The 19,501-nt window shown below is 38.5% G+C and overlaps 1 protein-coding gene across 1 annotated transcript; it reads right to left on the bottom strand.

The window, feature by feature from the left end:
- Positions 1-276: 276 nt before the first annotated feature.
- On the bottom strand, positions 277-18,338 carry LOC137295614 (kelch-like protein 24). The gene is made up of 3 exons (XM_067827055.1): positions 18,307-18,338; positions 10,604-12,395; positions 277-3,168 (listed from the first exon to the last, which is right to left on the bottom strand). The coding sequence occupies exon 2, from the start codon at positions 12,391-12,393 to the stop codon at positions 10,612-10,614; it is 1,782 nt and encodes a 593-aa protein (XP_067683156.1). The 5' UTR covers positions 12,394-12,395; positions 18,307-18,338; the 3' UTR covers positions 277-3,168; positions 10,604-10,611.
- Positions 18,339-19,501: the final 1,163 nt, after the last annotated feature.

The raw sequence follows: 19,501 nt of genomic DNA, 5'->3' as shown, positions 1-19,501 counted from the left end.
TGTATTTACACTTCTAAATGACATTCAAAGACTTGATATGAAAGACATGTTCCTTAAATCACTGCATTTTCAGTGATTCATAAATATTTCTTATATATATACTGTCGATCCTTTGTGGAATTGACACTAAATACAACCTGTTTCACAGACTAACTCAATATCTGGTTTTATATGTTAAGAGATGCAATTTTATAGAAATTTCAGATTGAAGGGGAACAATTTTACTGATAGACAATTTTTTTACTATTGATGATAACTTGCTTGATAACAGTGTTATCAACATCACATCTATAGCAATAATGAAGTTTTCTATCCATAACATTGTTCCTCTTCATCATACCAGTTTCCAAATGGCCCTTAAAAATGTTAAAACATTCGGAATGGTTCACTGAAAGATAATTTTAAGCATGTTGCTAATAATGAACTAGACAATATGTTGATTTATGACATCATCTTACAATCTGGGAATACATGCACTAACCAACAACACAACATCCCTCACTGCTGATAACATATACTGGGCAAAACTAGTTAAGGATATTTGTAAATTTTGAAATTATGAATGATGATACATTTATTCAAGGACATACTGATAAAATATCAGTCATAAAAATACCAATGTCAATAACATATTTTGCCCAGTATATTAATATTAACACACACTGTCTGAAGGTGCCCAGTATATTAATATTAGCACAAACTGTCTGAAGGTACCCCGTATATTAATGTTAACACACACTGTCTGAAGGTGCCCAGTATATTAATTTTAACACACACTATCTGAAGGTGCCCAATGTATTAATGTTAACACACACTGTCTGAAGGTGCCCAATGTATTAATGTTAACAAACACTGTCTGAAGGTAAGATTCCCAGCACACTGCTATGTCCAGGGACAGTTAAAAAATAGACATTTAATATATCTGGACACTGAGGTGACCTGTCAATCTGGCACAATGACGACACATAGATAGTGAGGGAGTCAATACAGTTAACAACCATGGCAACAGAGTGGCACTGTTCCTCATCAGAAATCATTTTGACCAGCATATCCACATTGCAGTCTGCTTGTGTTAGTATCAACATGCCCCCAAATCCCACAAAAGCTCACTCGATGCAAACAAATCTAACATATTTTGGAAAAAAAATATGAAAAAATCAGCTAAACTCACAATGACTTCATCAACATGTCCTCCCAACCTTCAGTCACCTACATGCAACACCCCCACTGTCATGCAGTCAACTCACATTATCTGTGACAGTACAACAACGGAACCAAACTCATAAAATTCCCAAGATGAACAAAACCAACAGGCAAAGAAACAAACACATAGGAACTTTACATCAATATACAAACTGTAAGAGAAGAAGCCACAAAATGTTAATTATATACAGTCCAGTTCAAAGTAACGGATATTTAAAGTCACTCAAGGCTTATATCCTACTGAGGTCAAACTGAGTCTAACTTACATATGATATCGAAATGTTTATAAACGTTATTCAAAAACAACATGACAAACACTTCCTGGAGGTCAAATCGGTTAAACTGTCGCATGACATAAAACATGTCACATGAAATGTACATACAGGGAATAAATCATTAACTGCTGTTTATGTAGCAACACAATTTCAACACTCTATTTCATTCGTACAGGATATCTTGACCTTGCTGTGTTTGATTGACATTCCAGAAGTTAAAAAGCAATAAAAAAAAATAGAATGCTTTAAGGACAAAATGTGATATATATGATCATATGGTTAGGCAAAGATTCTTTTGTACTGTTTAAAGCGAGAGCAAAGTGCAACAGTACAGAACAGACATCTACACAATCAGTTGAACGTCTAATGAGGCCTACACAAGTGGAATTCCCCTTCTTAAAATTGTAAGAATCAGAGAAAACTTATGACTAAAGTAGACTGAGAGTTCCTCAACTCAGATCACATCAACAACTACCTTGAATGCAATAACAAGTGGGATCATGAAGACAAATTAATAACAAACCTTCAAGACTTGGCAAAAGAAATCCACCAACACAAACCACAGTGCACTTGTACACTCTTCCACTTTGTACTTTCTGAAGCTATATATGAAGCACATCTAGACTTCCTCAGGTTCTGTAGCTTCCACTCCACTGGTCTCCTTTTCAGTTTAAAAGGAATTATTTGTTTCTGTAAATTCGTATAAATTCAGAGATAAGCATTAATCTACAAACTGCCAATCTACAGAGAGGACAGACATCCCATTCTGCATACAATGCACTGATATAACAACACACCACTCCACATATCACTGCCAACCATTTCAGTTATGTATATTTGTTCCGCCTCATGTACAGATAACTTCCTTCTGATGTTACTGCATAAATTATAAATATTAAATATTGTTGTTGTTGTAAGTCTAGTGTTTCCTCCAGACCACAAAAAGGGCAGGGTGAAGTTTCTATAGAAAAGGGCACCCTAGTTTGAAAAGGGCACAAACCACAATAAAAACGAAAACAAAATAACCAGGTTGATCCTCATGTATTATTAACCTACAGTCTCCTTTGCTTTTTTCTCAGGAAGCTCTTCACAACAGCTTCTAAGTCGGAGTCATTGTGGCTGTCAGTGTTTAGGCTGATAATAAGATGCTTGTTACAGTTGCTGACTTTCAATCTGTTCCTTCGTCACAACTAGCAAGTACCGGGCAGGGCGCACTAAAAAGGGGCAGGGCACCAGAAGAACAGGGCAGGACACAGCGCCCTTCTAAAACGCTTTGGAGGAAACACTAAAGTCTTTTTTGTGAATTCGTACTTGATTTATATAAGTCTGTTCTGTGCTGTAGTCCTTCGCTCATACTTGACATTTTATGAATCTATTAAAAAAAGTCACAACATAAATATAATATGGACATTAAGAACATTATAATTGGGATTACATTTTCTCAGTAAATATAATATAGAAACTGTCATCCATAAAATATCCTATCTCTGGTATCTTGACGGAAAAACAGGCACAGTTACAGCAGTTCATTAAGTAGCTTCAGTTTCGGGAAGCGATAATGACTCCACTACACTAGACCAGCTTACTATACATATACTGCTTACATGACTCGGCAGTAGCTGGTGGTTTGGTGAAGGACTTGATTGGCAGCAAAACAAAGACTTGTCCAGGACATACACAGCAAAGACAGCTGTAGAAACATTCATAAAACTCATTTACATGCTGCTCAGATGAAGCTCCATTTGTCATTTAACTGGGGCATTTATATAAGGCATAAAAACATATGTCATCCCTACTGAGATAAGTGTCCCAATCTGATGTGAAAACCTGGCCTTTTGGCTGGACAGCATGGCTTGATTCCAAAGCTAAATAACAGTGCAATTATACCAGAGATTTATCAAATGACACAGAGTTGTTGGCGCTACTGTTTCAATAATTCTGTAAAACTGTAAATGTTTGTTTTCTGATAAGCAGGTAAACTAGTATTTCTTTCAGCACAAGTGTATACCAGATTTGATACAAGAGGCAATGGCAAAACATGCATCAATATGCATGACATCATACAATTTCAACGAGATTCTGATGACAGTTTTGAAGCAATTTTCTCTAAATGGGACAAAAGACAAAAATGATAAATGAAATTCCCCACTCATGTTTAATGAAGTGCTTCAGTATTTGTTGATAACTGATAATATTTCTCCTACCAGACAACACTCATGATGAATCCTTTATGTATACTACTTAAAACAAGTATTACTTTATCTTCTGTTTCCCTGGCAACACGGTGTATTTGTTTCATGGTGTGAGGGCACTGTTTGTTAGTTTTATGCAGCTTTTAGCAATATTCTGGCAATATCTTGGTGGGGAACACCAGAAATGGGCTTCACAAACTGTCCCCATGTGGGGAATCAAACCCTGATTTTTGGCATAACAAGTGAACATTTTGACCACTTTTTACCCAGCTGCCTCTTAACCTGTGAGACTAACTATATCAATATAAACAAACACAGCCATGCATCATGACAGATGAACTATAACAGTATGAAAGAATTGGGTTTCTTAACCTTATGATAAGTAACACAGGTTTCAAATCTCTATCCAAGAACAAAATTTATTTTACATTACTGATAAGCACAATTGACTGTAAATATACCTGAAGTCTGGGGAATCATTCTCTCAAGAATTGTATATTTAAACACTGTCTGAAATCATACTTATAATTGTACACTTGAGTTGAGACAAGTTCTCCTAATGGAACTTGACCGGTACAAGAGGGCTCTTGAATATAAAGTAGGACTGTACACTAGCAAGAGGACCATCTCCATGGAATATCAAATAAGTGTAAAGTCCAAATAAAATCAGTTCAAGGTCAGAGGTAAAGACACACACAACATGCATGCTGGGATACATCTGTTGATTTTTTGCCTGATCGTCTTCCTCATAAAGAGAGAGAGAGAGAGAGAGAGAGAGAGAGAGTGAGAGAGAGAGTGAGAGAGAGAGAGAGATTTCAAGTTACTTCATTGCATGTCAGCTTGATGTGAGCACAAAGTCAGTAGTGATGCAGACCTCAGACGTCTGCCCTATATCAGCATGGGTATGGTGTTGATGAACCAGAAATCACAATCAGTCTCATGGACACTACACTATATACCTAAATATAGCACATTACATATGACTGAGTGACCCCCAAATGGTAGAAAGAAAGATACTGGAGAACCATCGATATCATACTGATGTATAGATGTTTACATGTGTGTCCGTATGTTTAGAATCACATACAAGATACATCACAGATGTAAAAGGGGTTTCTGATCTGGCAATTCATGTCCTGTAACTTCCTTGAAGACAAATCAACACATAACATTGTTACACACTATTTATAATGAATACCTTTTCATCTATAAACTTGCCAACTGTATGAATGTTTCCCATATAAAATATACAAAGGGGATGGTGAAGTGGTGAAGGTGCCAAAAAATTCCTGCATATCCATCCTCAGTCTGTGAATATCTGTCCGTGGCACGTGATCTACACCTGTCACCAACGATGTTGGACATTGTCCTCTTGGACCCTGGGACAAAGGCATGGCATGCCGACCAATCTACTCTCGTGACACAACAATGGATGACCAGGACAGTCATATCTATCTCCCCGTACACAATGTGAACCCCAACAATAGTGTTCATGACAGTATAAAACTGTCTGTTGTACAATAAGAATTGGTGTCCATACAACATTTTGTCGGATTATTTAATGATGAAAATAATATACAGTACCCGAGTGAGTGAGTTTGGTTTTATGCCGCTCTTAGCAATGCTTCAGCAATGTCACAGCATGGGACAACAGAAATGGGCTTCACACATTACATCCATGTGGGGAATCAAACCCGGGTCTTCAGCATGATGACCAAATGCTTCAACCACTCGGCCACCCAACCTTCCCTATAGAGCACCCAAGTAAGCTAGGATAAACTCAATACTTTCATAATAATATCATATGAGAGAGAATGAGTAAGGTCTTATGTTACTTATAGTAACATTTCAGTAACACTGAACTGGAGAACAACTAAGCTCCACACACAGTACCCATGTGGGGAATCAACCAGGTTGTGTGACATAACAAGCGAACACTTTATCAACTGGACTAACCCACCTCTTTCTACAACAGATAATCTATCATGTCCTGTATGTTACAGCTGTTCCCAACTTCTCTGTCATGTTCACCCCAAAATATAACAGACCCTGAGGATGGTAAAGAATGCCCAATGGCTAATGTAATAATGTCGGAAGCACAAAAATAAACTGGAGGCCTGTCTTGATGATGTACTGTTACATGCATGGACACAGTTCTAAGCAGCCAGGAGCTGTACATTTAGACAAGACTGATTGACAATCGTTCACAAGATGCTCAAGTCTTGCTCCTTGTCTCAAATAAATGACAAGTCCGTGTGTAGTGTTTCTATTCTCATAATAGGTAAAGCTTGATAAGAGGTCATCTGTCAGTTACTACGGCAACTTCTTTTTATCATTTATATAATTATGTTTAAAACGCAAACAGAGTGAGGGAGGAAGAGAAGGAGGGTTGGGGTTGGGGTGGGAGAAAGAGAGGTGTTGCGGGGAGACAGTAAGGTCCTACGCTGATTTCAGATATATTCTTACAATATCATGTCAGGGGATATCAGAAATGAGCTTACAAACATCCAGTGACAACACTCTACTGTCTCGTCAAGTTTTCATTTCAACAACCTCAACAAGCAGTTTTGCAGGCATTCTCCAATAAATCCTGTAGATTTTGTACAGAATTCCTAACATCCCATTCAGCATGTTGCACATACACTCTGAGCACATGCACTGCGTGTGCAAGGCGCAGCTGTCAGCTACCAGTTGTATACCAGTTGATTTCAACAGTAAATACCAAATAGTAATATTATTCCTAAAGTATACCTTCCATCAGTTTATAAATTGAAACAAAACCTCAGAGTCAGTTTTGTTTGAAACAATAAGCCCTTGGGAAATCAAGTTGAGCCTATCGGCACTCCCTATTTCCCCTCTGCCCCCAGTCACACATTGTATCCATGTAAAAGATTCAGCCAGTGCCCCTGATTCATTACACACCTTCACCCCATTTATGACTTATAAGAATTGTTATTTGTAGACATTGCCAAGTTTTTACTTGTATGGAGAAATGAATTGAAAATGATCATATAGTGGGGCAAATATTGAAAATCGAATGTCTGGGTGAATTGTTGCAGCCCTAATCAATGCTATCATCCTATCACTTTGTTCTCTACTATATACACAATCTGCTATATGTCTCAATCTGCTGCATATACTGTATAAAGAACACACAATTCTTTATTCTCTGCACACATTGGACCCTCCTTAACACAAACTGCTTATTCCTGTTGAAAATGCCTTAATGTGCATTAATCAAGTTTCACTGTATAAAGAACAAAACAAACTGATGCCAACTCTCTCCTACTACATGGCTATCAAAGCATCATTACCATTCAGTTTCATGAAATCTTGTAGCCATGATTACCATGGCTTCTAGACGGAACTGCTACCATTTCATAATTACAATAACATCTAAAAACAAGTACATGATACGTTCATATTCACGTAAAGAGCCAAAATAGACTGAAAGCCAAAAGAAACACTACCTTCCTTTCTGAAATAATTTATTAACATCAATTCTCTTGAGGATGAATTTCAAAGTAAAAAAATGTGGAATCATATAGTCAGTGATAAGCTTTGTTAATTTTTGTTGTAAACTAACACATATCATTGATAGTTTATAAGTAATTCACAAAGATAGGAGGGTAACATATCTTTTTGGCATTTAGTGTACATGTCTCATTTTTTTTCTATTGTCTTTTTCAAACTTCAAATTAAAAACAACTGCTCCAGTTTCAATCAGTTTCTGTATCAATTCCATGATTTTCTTCTTCAAAAATATTCCAAAGATTCCAGTTGTCCTCATACCTTGAGCCAGGACTCCTTCCCTAATGAGACTCTAACTCTACTGCAAAATACTGCAATACCGTCATCTGTATTGAATCCATATACCAATAATTTGGAAGCTACTTCTGACTTTTTGATACAGAGTGGTTCCTAGTGGATTTCCTCCTCTTGTCTGCAATGAAGTCGTTTCAAGATAATCAGTTGTTGCCATTTTGTTGTCATGAAAACAGGGGATATAACTTGAGAGAAAAATCGCATGTTTGGATACTAGTATATTGTGATTACATTTTTTTCAGGAAATATGATTTGTGAATGAAGGTTTGAGTAAATACTAGTTAAATAAAAATGTTGCATGATATTTATATTAATGAATTCCAGTATGCCAGAGGGTAGCAAAAATATTGCATACTGTTTAAAATGCATACTACAGTATACTGCTACCCTAGTAAATCAATGCATTTTATAACTGACAACAACAAACACCAGACAGTTTAATCCCTTCTGTATCAATGTATTATTTCTACAGTGTAAACAAGCAGCACAATAATTACCAGTATCATATTTGCACATCCAATGTCGGGTCAAAGCTCTTTTTACCTGATATGTGAGGAAAACTAATTCTGAATTTGTCTCTTTTTGGTCTCATGCTGATTAATTGACAGTCTATGTAGTGCCAACAACAAATTTTCTAATTACGGATTAAGCTACAAATTGTTTGTATCAATGTTAGGCCACACCAATCTTATTTCATGTTCAGTGGATTTTTGTCATCAGAAAACCTAAAGGCAGGAGGGGGAAAAATATCACCAAAGTAATATTCTTTCTAAATACTAAAGGTACTTTACTTTATGAAGTTTAATCATGTGCTATTTTAATGAAGTGTATATAGGGTAAAATACTATCTAAAAGTCATTCTCTTGTTAGTTTACATTTTAAGCCAATCAAACATTAGGATTATAATTCTTTTTTAATATGCATCCATAAAACAAAAAATGAAATTGGTCTGACTTTAAGAGTGAGAGTGAGTGAGTGAGTGAGTGAATGAGTGAATTAGTGAGTTTAGTTTTACGCCGAACTCAGCAACATTCCAGCTATATGGTGGCAGTCCCTTAAGTAAGAAACATGATTTTAGTAGAAAATATAAGAATCTCTTTTTGCATACCTGCCTATTTGTAGCAATGAGTAGAATCCAGTACAGTTTTTCCTCTGAAGACAACCATAAACAAAGTAAAAAAAAACAGTTAAGCCTCATAAGAAGTACTAAGAGGCCTCAGTGCCCAGGTGCCGTTGTGCAAATCAAATTTGGTGCTGAGTGGTTCAAATCCCCAAATATTAATGTCCACTTATGGCAGTCATAATTCTAGAAAGTTTTATACACTGGCCATCCTATGAGACATGTAGCTCCACTTAGTCCGACTATGTTATGAATGAGTGAGTGACTTTAGTTACACCACTTTTAGAAATATTTCAGCAATATCATGGCAGGGGACACCAGAATTGGGCTTCAAGCATTGTACCCATGTGGGAAATGGAACCGGTGCTCCGACATGATAGCGAACCCCTGAACAACTAGACTACCCCACATCCCTCTATGTTATCAGTCATGGGATATGAACTTATGTTTAGTCAAACACTGTCACGTCACAGTTGAATTATCTGAGGTTCAACACAAGTGATGGGATGACTAATATGTAAAAAATGGAAATATGCAGGGTTAAAGCTTCTACCTACAACATGCACAACATTAAGTTCAACGGTTTTGACTGTACCATCGTTGCTAGTCTTATCCAGAAACCTCAGTCCTTTGTCTGGACACTGTATACAAATCCAACTCCTAAATATATAAACCCACAAGTAGATTCATGTTCATGAAAAAAACTGGAAAAGTAATCAGAGACAATTAGGATTTGAACCCCAATATACTGGTTCCTGGTGTGCCCAAGGGAGGTAACTCTGCACACAAACTGTGTCCTATTACACAACAGATCAACTGTACATAAAAAATAAGAAGTTACCTCCATTTGGTTTGATTTACCATAGTCATTTTCACCATAGTGAGATGTACTGTGTAGTGACTGGACAGTTTCAATTTAGCTTTTACTCTGAGCAGTGGAATAACCATGATTATGCCAGATAAAGTAACCATGGTAACATATTCTCCTCAAATGCTCTGATGACTGACGACAACAGCAAACACTACAATACATTCAAGAAATCATAACATCAATAAATCTAACCCAATGGAAACCATGGTAACATATTCCAGTGAAATGCTGTGATGACTGCCGACAATAGCATGCACTAAAAGACAGTAAAGCAATTTACAATATCATTAAATTATATACAGTTGTGCATCTTTCACTAAAGGGTTTCAAACAAACATTATCTGTACAACTACACATCAATTTAATAAAAATGGTGTTCATGTTCTCTGACAATTAATTCCAACATTCCAATACTGCAAGCACGTTCTTTATCAATATCACCAGGGTGTTGTTGTACAGAGCGATATTAGCGCTAAGGTGACTGTAACTCACATACCTTAACAGAGATTCAAGGTAGTCGTAGGGCTAAGGTTGTTTGGGCAATGACTCTATGGACTCAAATTCCAGTAAATCTAAACTAATCCCTCCATCCATTCCTGTGGACTCAGTTTAGAAGAGAAATTACAAATCTGTGTTAAGTGCTGGTTACATCAACAACAAGGCCGCCAAATGGAGGAAATGTCGCAAAGGTTGTTTTGATAGAAAGGAGGTCTTTATGTTAACTAATTTCTTCTTATTTTCTTATGTTGACATTTGATTCATTGGTAAGATGTCACTGAAAATCAAGGATCGATGATCAAAGATTGCGAGAAGAACACAAATGGATCCAACCATTTGTATTGATTCACCAAAGTGTCCAATAGGATATTCATAAATATCATTGACTTACAATACTTTGAAATCTGTTGAGAAAATACCAACCATGTTTCTGTACAATTGTAGGAAATTAGATCAATAACAAATGTAAAGTGCTGAGACATATATCTAGTAGGCTGGATGCCAAGACTCACACAGCAGGGTGGATGTCAAGACGAATCTAGTAGGGTGGATGTCAAGGCACACCCTTCAGGATGGATATCAAGACATACCTAGCATGGTGGATGCCAAAGACACTCACCTACACACTTAACATGGTGGGTGTGGAACCCTTTCAGTCTGGCTCTGGGTACGCTCTCGCTTCTGTTGACACAGGAAAACCCTCACACAACCATATGAATACATGGGCACAGGGATATTCCCAGAAGTAAACCATTGTGTGCTCTCAGGATCATAATACTCTATCACATCCGAATATAAGTTGTCTTTCGCTCCTCGACGCCGACCTCCAAATGCATAAAGCTTTTCATCCAGGACACACAGACTAACAAAGTCTCTTGGGTAACTCATGTCCGGGAGAATGTCCCAGGTGTCTGATGCCGGGGAGTATCGGAACACACCTTCCAATCCAACAACATAGATCTGGTTGTTAAGCACACAGGCTGTGAGACACATGTCATTAGCTGGCAGGCCTTTCTGAAGGACACTACACGTCTTAGTGACAGTGTCGTAACATTGGACCGTGTTGGTAACCATCTCCTCATTGTTTTTGCCGCCAAATAAATAAATCTTTTTACCATATGATACAAAGCCCATGTTTTCTACACCTGTGATCAGGTGACCTCCTTCCTCCCACTTGTTTGATTTTTTGTCCCACATTTCAATAGAAGCCAAAACACTGTCCTCATCAAAGCCCCCAAGGACACAGATGAGGTCATCCACTGCTGACATCGCATGCCGCCTCCGAGCATGCAGCATGTTAGCTCCTCGTAGCCATGTCTCAAACGTTGGATCATACTTCCAGAATTCTGAGCTTCGCAAACCGCCTGAGACATAAATTTCATCCCCAATAGCACAAGCAGCAAATTCATTTCTCTTTTTGAAGGGAAGAGCTTTGAGCGAACAGAATTCTTTTGTGTCTGACCTGTAATATTCAACATCATTGCTCAAACCATCCATGAGCCGTCCACCCAGTAGGATGGCACTCTCACAGTATGGAAAGGAATATCGAGGTGTGATCTGGTATGATGGGAGCATATGACGCCGTGACGGAACAGTGTGATACAACACAGCTTCCTCTAGCAACTCCTTGCCCTTGTCTTCATCTGACAGATGACCAGTCTTGACAACAACGTCCATCAAGTAACTCTGGCTGATCAGAGGGAACTTGACACATTCAAGGACCTGGAACTTGTAGCTGAGTCTTTTTTCTGAATCAAATTCCAGCCACTTAACTGCGGCATCAAACACCTGTTCCTCAGACGTACAATTCAGACGTCTGTCTCGCAATAGGTCTACAATGCAGTCCATGGACAATTTGGCAAAATCATCATCCAGAAACACTGCTGGGAAATGTTCACAGGCAAACTTCTTTGCAAAGTTGTAAAGGGGCTTGTGAGCATGGATGTCAGCCAGAGTCATTGCAGCAAGACAGTTCCCATCATTCATGTTCTGCTGGAAGTACTGGACACAGAGCTCTACTAGGGTCAGAACCTGAAAGAGATGTGCCTGACTGAACAGTTCCTGGACAATTGTGCCTGTCATGCTCACGTTACCTGTGTAGATAAAGTGAAGCACATGCTCAAACACGGATGCATCTATCTGTTTGATGTCAATGACATCCTTGAAGCTCTCTTCCATCCCAGATGAGAACATAGACTTGAAGTATGGAGACCCTGCAGCTAGGACAATCTTGTGGCAGGGAAACTTGCAGCCTTCAATGCTGATGACAATGTCTGTGTAGCTGGAGTCTAGACGGAGCTTCTGCATGTTGTCAATAAGGAAGACAGTCTGTTCCTGGCTGTGGTAGGTGCTTTGTGTGTCCTCCTCTGCCACATGGGCATCCCCTCCTCCTCCCTCCCCTGACATCATGGCTGAAACACAAGCAGATCACAGATAAGACATCTGCCAAATAGCAGATCATGGCTGAAATACAAGCAGAAAATGCTTGAAACACAAGCATATCATTGCTGAAACTGATCCTTGCTGAAACATGAAAAGACCAAGTCTGAAACATAAACAAATTAACCCTTGAACATAAGCAGATCAAGGAAGAAACATGAGCAGGTCCAGGCTGGAACACATGCAGATCAAGGCTGGAACACATGCAGATCAAGGCTGAAACACAAGCAGATCAAGGCTGGAACGTGAGCACATCACAACAGAAACATAAGCAGATTAGAGCTGAAAGTGAAATACGAGCAGATCAAGGCTGAAACACAATTAGATCAAGGCTGGAACATGGGCAGATCAAGGCAAAAATATGAGCACATCAAGGATGAAACATAAGCAGATCAAGGATGAAACGAGCAGATCAAGACTGGAACATACGCAGATCAAGGTTGAAATGTGCAGATAACGACAAAAACATGAACAGATCAGGGCTGAAACACGAGCAGATCAAGGCGGGAACATTAGCAGATCACGGCGGAAACATGTGGATAACAATTCTAACAAATCAGTCAGTTCTGAAGGAAATAAGAGAAAACATTAAGTTTGTGTAGATCACCAGTTTTATTAGTATTTGGCATAAATTGTGTTCGAAGATCAGTAATAAAGAGACTACATTCAGGTGTCCTATTTACTAATGGTATCCATGGTTACAGGATGATGACGGTGGGACTACATTCATGTTTCCAGGCTATTAGTAGCTGCCATGGTTACAAGAGTCAGACATCTACATGCAGAAATATCTTGACTCTGCTACCTTTAGGCTGCACTGAGGGCACTTTGTCAGAGGCTGCAGAGGTAACTACTTACCCTACTGTTTGTTTTGCTATATTCTTATCTTACACAGCTACTTTAACAAGACCCAGGTAGAATTAACAGTAGCATTACTGATCTTGATGAGATCCTGCCATATTCAACACACACAGAAAGGCATAAAATACCTTTGAGATGGACCCTTGTGCCTGTAGGCAGCATGTGCATTTCATGCCGTCAGTATCGACTGTCTATCGTCATACCTGGCTGAGTGACCCTATCGCTAATGATAGTGTGATATATTGTTTTCAGCAGCAATCCATATTTTTGTAAGTTTTGCATGATTTCATGAGTCATAAAACATGCTTTTCTGGATATCCTATTACGCATCCCACTGAATGCCTGATTAGGCCGATGTGGGTTATTCTGTCATATGCTATTCGCAGTTGTGTCAGTTTTGGGGATACTGAATAGCAGGCAAAAAACAGTTCTGTCCATCACTACTTCAGTACAAGTACTGACTTCTACAGAACTGGTAGTGTTAGTACTGACTTCCAAAGAACTGGTAGTGTTAGTACTGACTTCCCGGGAAGTCATAGTGCAAGTACTGACTTCCACAGAACTGCTTGTACTAGTACTGACTTCCGCAGAACTTCTAGTACTAGTACTGACTTCCATAGAACTTCTAGTACTAGAACTGACTTCCACAGGACTGACAGCACTAGTACTGGCTTCCACAGAACTGTTTGCACCAGTACTGACTTCCAGTTCCACAGAACAGCTAGTGCAAGTTTTGACTTCCACAGAACGTCTCGAAAAACTACTGACTTCCATAAAACTGTCAGTACTAGAACTGACTTTCACAAAAGTGCTTGTAATGACCAGGATACTGTCGATGTTCGTGAATGTACCTACATCTATCTGGGCTTTCCGCAGTTGTACCAGTACTTCAGGTAGTTTTCTCCACGCCGACATTACAATGGTACTAAAACACATACAGCAGTATACTGGCAGGGCCATGTACCAGTATGACCTACCAGTGACACTGTACCAATGTACACCATTTACAATGGCCGCCACACCTGCCACCACTTACTTACAATGACTGGTGATGAAAAGGTCCGGATAGAATTCCAGACAGACCTATCGCATGACTGACTTACAGCATTGTTTGAATCATATGTAAAGCCATCTCAGGTTAGAAAAATAATATTTTCCCCAAACAGATACTATTATACAAATTTAGACTGATACTGCCATTGTGAAGTCAAAATAACAAGTTATTGCCATTATAAACTGAGTCCTGACAGACTGACACTACTGCCAGCTTAATACCAATATTATCGGCATGATGTCAGCTGCCAGTATGATGTCAATACTGTTGGCATGATGTCATCAATGTCAGTATGATGTCGATGCTGTCAGCATGATGTCGATACTGTCAGTGTGATGTGAATACTGTCAGTGTGATGTCGATACTGTCATTGTGATGTCGATACTGTCACTGTAATGTTGATACTGTCAGTGTGATGTCGATACTGTCACTGTAATGTCGATACTGTCATTGTGATGTCGATACTGTCACTGTGATGTCGATACTGTCACTAATGATGTGGATACTGTAAGTGAGTGGGTGGGTGAGTAACTGTCAATTTCACAAAGCTAAGTAAATCCTAGATATATTGGTAATATGAACACAGAATAAATCTTCCATAAATATTGTTGCATCAATAATAGTAATCTACATCAACTACTCATGACAGAATTCCATCTCTGAGGCTAGCAAATTAACGGCTGTCAGGGAGTGCCAAGCCCTCACTGTGTTATACTCATGCTGTGTCGTGAATATCATCATGATCACTGACAGGCAAAAACCCAACATAATGAAATAGACACACAATGGCAATCACTCTCACAGCTGTTGACAGCTGCTGCAGATAGCATACATTCTAGTTCCATAGCAGTATTGCAGTATTACAAGATCAGTTAATACAGTCAATAACGTTCCGGCATTACAGAACATTATACTTTACACTTTGTCCCACTTTCTGTCAAGGTTTTACATTTTGAAGATCTAAACCAGCTCAACCTATACAATTACAAAGTAAGAGAAGACTCAGATAAGTTACAACACTGAGATGGAGTAAGTGAATAACTAGGTTTGGTTTTGCGCTGTTTTTAGCAATATTCCAGCAATATCATGAGCCTAACACCAGAAATGGACCCATGTGGGGAATCAAACCTGGGTCTTCGGCATGACAGTTGTATGTTTTAAGCCATTAAGCTACCCCTTGACGCAATCAAGAAATGGCCTTCTGATTCGAAATTTGAACAAGCTGAACTGCAAAATTTCCCGACTGCACGTTACAAAGAACATAAAATTTGATTTGTTAAGAAATACACAAATTCAGGATGCTAACAGATGATGTTGTTTGGTCTAACACAGAAAATTCTGAGGAAGTATAAAGAAATGGCGTGATCACAATAGTGCCATATAGTTTGTATCCGATACATTACTTGCATTTCATAAATTCATATCCTCTCCCTTTTTGCAAGTGAATCACCACCAAGAATCATTTGTTTTAAAATTTCAGAGATCAAAGATGGGACACTGTCAGGGAGAATACATTTTGGGGCACTCTGCAAATTCTGCTGTTTCTAGCAAATCAGGATTATGCTAAAAACTTTGCATAAACTAGTTTTAGTACAGTTTCTGTTTTCAATCGCATGTTTTTACATATGTTTTAGTACGTCAAAATGAATACAGATGAAGATGATTAATTACATGGATGATCACGTATCACTAATAATGAACATCATCAGTAAGCTTGGTTAGAGTGAGTGAGTGAGTGAGTGAGTGAGTGAGTGAGTGAGTGAGTTTAGTTTAGTTTACGCCACACTCAGCAATATTCCAGCAGTCTGTAAATAATCGAGTCTGGACCAGACAATCCAGTGATCAACAACATGAGCATCGATCTGCGCAATCGGGAACCGATGACATGTGTCAACCAAGTCAGCGAGCTTGACCACCCGATCCCGTTAGTGGCCTCTTAGGACAAACATAGTCACCTTTTATGGCAAGCATGGGTTTGCTGAAGGCCTATTCTACCCCGGGACCTTCACGGGTCCATGGTGAAGATGACCTAATGCTAGTCCTCATTTCCTCCTAAATCTGTCTGATGGAGCATACACATGATATTTCCAACTGTTGACCCCAACAATATTTTATATACATGACCTGGTTAAGATGACCCAGTGGTTAATACTATGCACACTAAGCATGCCTATCCAAACAAAATATGCATGTTCATTGTTGGAAAAAATTTTGACAACATAATTTAAACGGAAATTGTAAATGATACTGATGTCATCATTATCATCTTTACATATTCACTAGATGTCTCAGGGATAATAGCAATATTTGTTGCAATAGCAAAGTACCTGCATAATCACACATTGGGGAATTAAACCTCAGGATTTGGCGAGACAAGCAGGGGTACCTACCACCATCACCCATGGCTGTGCATCAAAGCAGACAAAACATGAAGATCAGGTGATTTGGAAAAAAATGAAAAAATTACAAACAATGGTGATGAAGCTATTTGAGATGTCACAATGCATAAGTTTCACGCTCCAGTCATCCCTAATTTCCCCATGGTATACGTTCCGGTAAATCTCCACTATACCCTGGAAGTATCTATGGCTATGCCTGATGAATTTATTACCAACCTTGGCTAGTTCTTTATCCGGACAGTCGTCTAAGCTGAGAAAGTGAGCGAACTTAATCACAACTCACTTTCGCTTTTCAAACTATCTAACCAATTACACTTAACAACACAAATGACACAAAGGCACTCTGAAAGATGTAGAAGGAAGTTCTGTATAATTTTTAACAGCTTTAGACCTGTCATTTTTTTCTGTATGATTTCCCCCAAATCTGAGTGCATAGTGAACAAACCTTTGCAGCTGCAGCCACTATCTTACTTGACACTGGCAAGCTCTGCTGTAACGGTGGCTTAGCTGATTGGTTACTGTGTGAATGTAGAGCCAGCAAAGGGAGATAATAAAATCATCAGGCTGTGATGTTGGGTGTTGTGGAGATTTATTGGAATGTATCAAGGATGTGAATCGATATGAATCACGATACCCATTTCACGAATTGATGTGTATCACAATCTTCGTGACATTATTGCATAAATTCAGTTATATTTTGAACACTAACATTTAATATTTTATCATTGTGAATGAAAATATCAACATTTTTTAATTCACCATGATTCTAGTTTCCCATCTTTGAGCACATAATCCTTTAAAACTCTCATGACATCAAAAAACATGACATAATTGCAAAATGTAAACGATACACAAACATATTTAAACCGATATTATCAAAACTAAATATTGATATTACATTTTTTTAATGCATCGCTAATTTTATCATCTCTGAAAAAGTATCAATGTATCATGGCATCCCAGAAAGCAATACTACTCAAAACATGTTAATATACATCCAGTTTCTTTATATCGCTTAATATAAATCACTTGGCCTCTAATTGAGATGATTCACTATCATTAAGTAAGTTTCATACCTCAGTAAAGCTACAAAATTGCAATAGATAAACGCATAAAATAGCAAAAAATGTGACACTTCAAAACTGTGTTTGTGATACTTCAGCATTTGTAAATGTCATCATCATGACAATTAATGCAATGATTACAGACAACACAGTCACAGTGTTAGTCAATCCAAAAATTAGTATGCATTACTGCATTAATTAAGACCATTGTGAACATTATGGGAAGCTGTCGCATTTAAGGGCAAAGCGTTGACTATTACAACTGGTAATGAGGATGCACACATCAAGCCGAACATGTCCACGTGACCTGTCACTTGTGCACAGCTTGTGTTTCTCGCTGGGAACCGATCGAATTCCGAACAACACGTTAAATGCGGACATTACGAAATGAACTATGGAAAATATCTGCCACGGAGACAAAACATGTTTAAAACATTGGTCAAATCGGAATATAAGCGTGTACTATAACCAGAATCAGTGACAAAAGAACGTCAAATTGACTTACATGCAGCTTCGCTACTGTGGGATTGTGTCAATATTTACTGAATACAGTAACCGGAAGTAACTAAAATCAGGGCAACTCAAAGGTCACGAATAATCTTGCAATAGCCAGGAAATTCCTGAACAAAACGTGGACCCTGTGGAGCAGTGACTCTTACACAAACGCCGAAGTGCGCTTTCCACCACATTGAACAGTGTTTACAAAATGACGTTTCGAGAAGGCCAGTATTGAGACGCCAATTACATCATGTACATTTCAGATTCAACTGCGACAAATGGATCATTGCGTTCCCCATACATCTTTGAATCAAAGTATAAATGGTCCTTGTCACCAATGTCAAATGTCTAGATAAAACGAAACGAAAGATATTAGGTGTGAAAACGAACGCTTGTTTGAAATGTAAACACAGAAGAATTCCGATTTTACACTACGTAGCATTTTCGGAAATGTTCCGACATTTTATACAATAGCTCAGTGCTTACAGAAGCTCAACACGTTTAGAACACGCAGAGGAAGAGTATCATAGCAAGAAATAGCAAAATGAAAACAGATACACAGCAACGATTTGATAATTCATAAGAGCCTGTCAATGTTTGAGTGCAGATTGACGCAAAAATCACGCAGAACGACAACGGTACTTATCGGCACTTCTGGCTTCTGTTATTTACAATGTAAGCGATGAAAACATATAACAATAGACAGATAGTCAGAATAATTCTGATTACTTTTATCTCACATTTATGCACAAAAGATCCCTGAATCAAAGAAAGAGTACGCACTCTCAAAATCCAGTGTACCCTTGTCAGCGAAGCCGCCATTTTGAAAGGAATCAGTCATCTGTAGTGATGTCACACGTCAACGTTGTTGCACATATTAGACAATTTCTTTGAGGTGAAGGTCGCTTTAACCCCCTGGGGCCCGTTTCACAAAACTCTCGCAAGCCTAAGATCTCGTAACTTTTCTCGTAGCTCTTGCACCTGGCATACTGTAACATAGGAGGTGCAAGTGCTATGAGAAAAGTTACGAGATCTTAGGCTTACGAGAGTTTTGTGAAACGGGGCCCTGGATGCCACAGGGACATATATGTCCCTCCTCTACATACCTCCCTTGGAAGTCTAATAAAATTCTAAATATACCACGCATATATAAATACTTCACAGTTTTGAAATCTACGGAAAATTCCCAGTTTCTTGATACC

The sequence above is a fragment of the Haliotis asinina genome, chromosome 9, assembly GCF_037392515.1.
Source record: "Haliotis asinina isolate JCU_RB_2024 chromosome 9, JCU_Hal_asi_v2, whole genome shotgun sequence".
Lineage (NCBI taxonomy): Eukaryota > Metazoa > Mollusca > Gastropoda > Lepetellida > Haliotidae > Haliotis > Haliotis asinina.
This window is presented reverse-complemented; position numbering and strand designations above follow the sequence as displayed.